The following is a 6,994-nucleotide window of genomic DNA, read 5'->3' as shown; positions in this document are numbered from 1 at the left end:
CCCTTCTCCTCCCAGCCCGTTAATTTCAGATGTGATGAGGACAGTATTTTTGGAATGATAGTGTTCATTTCTTATTTTTGACTTCTAAATCGAGTTTATTGGGGTGAAATTGGCTAATAAAACTATATTAACCAATGGTTGAAGGTGTTCAATTCTGTAATACATCATGTGTATACTGTATTGTTGTCAACACCCCAAGTCAAGTCTCCTTCCATCACCATTAACCTCTTGTACCTCTCCCCATCCTCTTTTTCTCTCTGGTAATCACTATACTATTGTCCCTGACTATGAGTTATTGTTGTTGTTTTCCTTAATCCCTTCTCCATTTTCACCTAGCCCTGCAAACACCACTCCTCCCCAACAGTTGTCAGTCTCTTCTCTATATACTAGTATGCTCATTTCATTCCTCCTTCTCCTCCTTTTCCTTCTCCTCCTCCTTCTTCTTCTCCTCTTCCTCCTCTTCCTCCTCCTCCTCCTCCTTCTTTTTCTCCTTCTTCTTCTTCTCCTTCTTCTCCTTCTTCTTCTTCTTCTTCTTCTTCTTCTTCTTCTTCTTCTTCTTCTTCTTCTTCTTCTTCTTCTTCTTCTTCTTCTTCTTCTTCTTCCAGTTGAAAAGGTCTCACACATTTATTATTGAACCAACCTACTACTGCAGAGAAAAAAATCAACAGAGTAAAATCATGAGTCCATTAATTTTCCAATTAAAATGCCCCAACTGTTTGGACTGTAGCAATCTTTTCAATCATGCAAAGGTGTAAGCAACCTGGATACAGCATGAATAAATATGTGAGTCATCTCTCATGTGTGATTCCTCATAGGCCCAGTTTGGTTCTCCTCCAATGTCTCTTCGTTGAGTTGTACCTGATTTTATTACCAGTTTTCATCGAAATCCTTTGGGGAATGGGCCAATTCTGCTTTTGTTTCTTGGCCAGGAACCTCTTGATCCTGAAAATATTGTGGGCAGACATGGTGAAGGAGAAGCGAACGCATGCACCTTGATGGCGGAGAAAGAGCTATGTTTATTTCTTGTTGACTTTTTTATTCTGGCCTTAGGAGGATGTGTTTATTGATTTGGGGTGGGGGGGGGGTTGAGAGAGGAGAGAGAGAAAGGGAGAGAGAGAGAGAGAGAGAGAGAGAGAGAGAGAGAGAGAGAGAGAGAGAGAGAGAGAGAGAGAGAGAGAAAGAGAAATACAGATTAGTATGCACCTAAACTGGGGATGGAACCCAAGACTTAGGTATGTGCCAGATTAGAGATCGAACTGCAACCTTTTTGGTGGATGCGATGATGTTCTAACCAACTGAACCACCCAGCCAGGGCTCTTGTTGACTCTCTTATATGCAGCCCTCCCTTGATTCAGGCAAGGATAGTCATTGCTTTGGGAAATGCTAGGAATATTAAAGTAGAAATGAAAGGAACTGAGTCAAATGTTCAGGCTGTAAGTTCCAAAATAGGGATCGCCTCGCTTTCCATAAAGAGCCGGGTTTCTCGGTGAGACAAAGCCCCCGAGAAGCCGGGGTGGCCCCCAGGATGTCCTGACTCTGATCCTCTCCTCTCCACTGGACTTGTCCTCAGGAACAAAATCAGCAAGCAGCATAATAACTGTTTTTAAAAAACGATTAAGTGCCTGTTGTGGACAAGAAATCTGGATGTCTGTGTAGCCTGGCAGGCAAAACAAGGATGGGCACTCAGGCAGCAAGTGTCAGCGCACTCGAATTCAACCTTCTGTTCCACGTCTCCGCCCTCGGACTGTTGGAGCAGAGACGCGAGACGCTTGCATTTCACGGGGGGCCGTGCTCTGGCCCACCTGCCTGACTCCCAGGTTTCCTCCTAATGCTGAGATCCTGTGACCTGTTTCAGGTGCAGCCAGAGCTCAGGGGCATCCCTGGAGCCTCCCCTTGGAGCAGCGGGTGAGTTTATAGTTTTCGGAGGATGGAATCAACGTGGCCACGAACTATTCATGGGAAGGGCCTGTGCGGTTTCTCTGAGCTTCCACACGCAGCAGATTGCAAAGGCTCTGGGCAAAAACACAACACACTTCAAGCCCACACAGCCCATGACGACTGGTCACCAGCCTGTTGAAATGGACTAGTTCATCTGTCTTGTGTCCATTTGATTAGTACACCAGCAGAAGAACTTAAAAGGGGAAGGAAAAAGTTTTCTCCAACAACACATGTTACGTTACATAGAAATACTTAGCAGAGGAGGACAAAAGACCTCAGTTGTAGTCAGATGGCCCGGCAGTCTGAATGAATCATTAGTAATGGAATGCTAACATTCTACCTAAATCTCTTAGACTCATCCTCCTTCCCCCAAGTCCCCAAAGAGTGTGGTTAACCCAAACCAGCTGGAAATCTCTTCATTGTGAAATTCTGCGATTTCACTGGGACAATGTGTGTTCACGCAGACGCAGGGAAAAGCCCCACGTGTGAGAATCTACCCCTGTGGTAGGAGGGCAGGGGGGGACTGAAGAAAGGGCAGGCTGCTCGGTCAGGTGATTAAAAGGTTTATTAAGGAAAATTGCAAACGAGGTGTGTCTTGGTGGTGGCAAGAGGAAGAGGCTATCCGCATGCTTCTTGGCAGGAGCTACAGAATGACATAGAGCAGGGCAGTGTGGAGGGGGTTACTGGTGTGACTCATGCCAGATGAGGGAAAACGCCTTGCACACTTGCCCGGATAGATGACAGCCTGTTCCAGGAACCAGTGTGCCTGGAGCATGGGACAGGGGTGGGGATGGGGGTAAGGGTGGGTACGGGTGTGTGTGTGTGGGGGGGGGGGGGGCGGAGGTCGGGGACTAGACAGTCTCTGAGGGCATTTACAGGAAGCAATCTCTGTTCAGGCCCAGATCAAGCTCATGAGTCCAGCAGTGGTTCCATCATCATAGAACAGCCTCTCCTCCACTGACAAGACACTCCATTTACCAGGAGCTTGCCTCGGTCCCTCCTCTGTCCCCCTGAGGGGAGCACCACTGGCTGGAGTCACAGCATTCAGCACCTGCCAGCTGCTCTCCCCTCATCAGCCCTGAGAGACAATGCATCACCTTGGATCCCAGGGGACCCTGCTGTAGTTGTTTGTGAAACTCTTGTCTTGTTGCTCATCTCCACGCCCTCACACCTCTTCACTCCCTTTGAGAGAAGACTTGTCCTTGTGATCAACAGTCATGAGCCAGCAACCCTCTGAGCCTGGGTGGTTTGGGAAGATTAACAGCTGTGTCCTGGGCTCACTTCCTGCTCGGCCACTGCATTTCCAGGGCTGCACATGGAGGGGGATGGCTACTCCTTAAAACCCCCTTTCAGGGGCACCTCCCTGTCCACCCTCAGGCCAGGGGGGCCGGCTGGGACAGACCCTCCAGTCCCTGACCTGGCTGTGTCTGCAAGCTGCTTCCTCCTGGGCCTGTGGGGCTGAGGCTCAGGCCTCTCATCAACTGTGGCCTTTGCTTGTGACCATCAAGTCTGACCTCACCCTCAGGTTGTGATGCACAGCACAGCCTCAGTCCCTCTGGATGCTAATGAGTTGAGCCCCATGACCAGCTTCAGGGAGCAAGTGCCCAGCCTAAGTGAGCAGGTGACCAGCTTCAGAGAGCAGGTGACCCTCCTCAGGGAGCAGGCACAGGTGTGCTTGGCTGGGTGACCCTGTTGTGAGCCTGGGGCTGGAGCCCAAAATAGGGGCTCAGCAAACTTCTGGAAAATGATGCAGTAGATCACGTACCTCCTCGGGAACAGTTTGGTCTGATTAAATCTGAAGGAATCCATCTCACCTGATCTCATGGGACTTGTAAAAAAGTCCCAATTTTACAATGAAGAGATGTATATGTGGTTTGGTTTAACCTCACTCTTTGGGGACTTGGAAAAAAATGAGTTTAAGAGATTTGGATAAAATGTTACCATTCAGTTGAATTCAAACAGAAACAAACAAAAAATAAATAGCAAATAATAAAAAAGGTAAACTAAATTTTTAATCCCCCCTATCGTAACCACTTTAAGATATTTTTGAAATCCTATCTAATAAAAGAGCAATATTCAAATTAACCATCACTCCGCTACACCCAAAAGCTACGCCCACCACCCAATAAGAGAGAGTATGCAAATTAACCCCAACCAAGATGGCTGCGGCCACTGAGCTAGCAGGAGGGAAGCTTGGGTTTCCCTGGCAACAGAGGAAGCTAAGCTTTCCAAACACCCTGGCCAGCCGAGGCCTCCACTACAGGCTACAAAGTTTCAATTATCGAAGATACATAAATTCCAATAGAAATGGCGGCAGCCATGGAGCAAGCAGGAAAGTTGGCTGTGCTCCAGGATACAAAGTTTCAATTATAGAAGATAAACCCCAGATACCAGGGTCTCTGCTTGGGTCGCCAGGGGGACATGGCCAACCTGCAAACCACCATAGGTCCCTCTCCCAGGCCTCCCATGCCCCAAGGGAACCCTCACCCTGATCCAGGACACCCTTCAGGGCAAACCAGCTGGCCCCCACCCGTGCACCAGGCCTCTATCCTACCTAATAAAAGAGTAATATGCAGATTGACCATCACTCCAACACACAAGATGGCTGCCCCCATGTGGTCAAAGATGGCTGCCCCCATGTGGACACAAGATGGCCACCACAAGATGGCATTCAGGGAAGGATAGTTGGGAGGGACCAGACCTGCAAGGGAGGGCAGTTGGGGATGATCAAGCCCGTAGGGGAGAGCAATTATTTTGCCCAAATTGGTGACAATAAACATGATTTGCCTTTACAATCTTAGGGATGACCAGGCTGGCAGAGGAGGAAAGTTGGGGGTGACTGGGCCTGTAGGGAAGGGCAGTTGGAGGGGACCCAGGCCTGCAGGGGAGAGCAGTTGGGGGTGACCAGGCTGGCAGGGGGGCAGTTGGGGGCGATAGGACTGGCAGGGGATTGACTAGGGGGTGATCAGGCTGACAGGCAGAAGCAGTTAGGGGCAATCAGGAAGGCAGGCAAGCGAGCAGTTGGGAGCCAGCAGTCCTGGATTGTGAGAGGGATCCCAGATTGGAGAGGGTGCAGACTGGGCTGAGGGACAACCCCCCTCCCCATGGATGAATTTCATGCACAGGGCCTCTAGTAACAATATAAAATTTTTCAGAAAATCCATCTGTCATTCTTTCTAGCTCCGCTGTGAGGAGTCCCGCTTTGCTGAGTGAGGTGAACACAGTGGCAGTCGTGTACGTTACCCTGAAGCTCCACGGTGACCTGGGCCGTTTTAGGCTCCGGTTTTATCTTTCTTCTTTAAAAAAATGTGGTGGAAAAATAATAGAGAATTTGTCACTTTAAACATTTGAACTGCACAGTGCAGTGGCATTAAGGACATGTCACATTATTGAGCAACCATCACCACCATCTATCTCCATAACTTCTTTGTTGTTGTTAATCCTCATCTGAAGATATTTTTTCCATTGATTTATAAGACAGAGTGGAATGGAGGGAAGAGGAGAGGAAGGGGGGAGGGGGTAGGGAGAGAGAGAGAGAGAGAGAGAGAGAGAGAGAGAGAGAGAGAGAAACATCACTGTGAGAGATGATTGACTCCTTCATATGCTTGGACGGGGGTTGGGGATTGAACCTATAGTCCAAGTATGTGACTTTGACCTGAAATTAAATCCAAGATCCTCTAGTGCTCTGACTGATGCTCTAACCACTGAGCTCACTGGCCAGGACTCAAGAACTTGTTTTTGTCTTGCAAAACTGAAACTATCTCTTTACTCTTTGTGGACTTCTTCCATTTCTAAGCTCAGATTTCCACCACACTGTCGGGTTTACAGCCTCCCTGGATGTAGCTGCTGTTTATGCAGGAATAACCATGTCCTGTTTGCTTTTTTGGGGGTCACATCATCAGGGTTTAGTGAGATCGTATGGACTCTAGACACTGATTGGCCAGCTGTCGCTTTACGATGTCAGGGAATCTTGTAATTATAATTGTAAGCCTCTTTAAAAAAAAAAAATATTGATTTTTCACAGAGAAGAAGAGAGAGGGATAGAGAATTAGAAACATCGATGAGAGAGAATCATCCATCAGCTGCCTCCTGCACATCCCCCACCGGGGATGTGCCCGCAACCAAAGTACATGGCCCTGACTGGAATCGAACCCGTGACCTTTCAGTCCACAGGCCGACGCTCTATCCACTGAGCCAAACCAGCTTCGGCTATAATTGTAAGCCTCTTTCTGTAAAAATCCCACCAAGTCTCACCCCGAGTTCTGATTCTGTTTTGAAGCTCTGGGGCCCAAATTTGGAACCAATCAGAAATACCCTCCATCCCATGCCTTGATCCTCTGGGTCCCTGGGGGCTTTTGTCCACATAGGGACCTCAGGCCATCATGGCAGCTCAAGTTCAGACTTTGTCCTCAGGGCCGCATGGCAGCTCAAGGGCAGCCACAGCCCCGAGGGGATGAGGAGCGTGCTGTCCAATCTCATTCACAGCAGCTCTGAGGACAAGGGCCCATGAAAGGCTCTCTGGCCCCTAAGGACTCGCACCTTCGGATCGGCAGTGTGGCCGCGGGAGCTGAGCTGTGATCTGGTTTCCTCCCTCCAGCTGCCCATGGTGGGGTTTGCCAGGCAGTTTCAGCCTGACCAGGGTTCATGGCATTGGAGACACTTAATGCCCCTGTGATGTTCCCAGGACATTCTTCAGGATGTGGCGGTGAGCTCAGTGGTCCTTAAGCTCTTCAAAGTTGGCCTGTCATGATTCCTAAATGTGGCTTCAATGATTAGGAGCCCGGCTGGTCCCACAACCTTATGAACAACTGTTGTCCTCACCGGTGCATGGAATCGAAGTGTAAAGACTCTTTCAGTCCTTTGTTTGATTTGCCCAGCAACCTTCCTCTACACCTTTCTCCTGACAGAACTCCTTTCTTGGGGGGGAACTTCTTCCTCAGCACCGACCCAGGGTTCCCAGGGCCAGGCCAGTCACGTGGCTCCGTCTCCTCCTCCTCCATGTTTGCACAGGGACAGCTCCATGACCCAGGCTGGAGCAGTCACCGCCTGCTCTGGG

The 6,994-nt window shown here is 49.3% G+C and overlaps 1 protein-coding gene across 1 annotated transcript; it reads right to left on the bottom strand.

Moving 5' to 3' along the window:
- Positions 1–809: 809 nt before the first annotated feature.
- Positions 810–965, bottom strand: LOC311630533 (large ribosomal subunit protein eL39-like; the record flags this gene model as incomplete). Its single annotated transcript, XM_084899616.1, has 1 exon — positions 810–965. The coding sequence occupies one exon, from the start codon at positions 963–965 to the stop codon at positions 810–812; it is 156 nt and encodes a 51-aa protein (XP_084755742.1).
- Between the last annotated feature and the right edge of the window lie 6,029 nt (positions 966–6,994).

The sequence above is a fragment of the Pipistrellus hanaki genome, assembly GCF_964339955.1.
Source record: "Pipistrellus hanaki genome assembly, chromosome: 11".
Classification (NCBI taxonomy): domain Eukaryota; kingdom Metazoa; phylum Chordata; class Mammalia; order Chiroptera; family Vespertilionidae; genus Pipistrellus; species Pipistrellus hanaki.
Note: the sequence above shows the minus strand (reverse complement) of the source record. Positions and strands in the feature narration are given on the sequence as shown.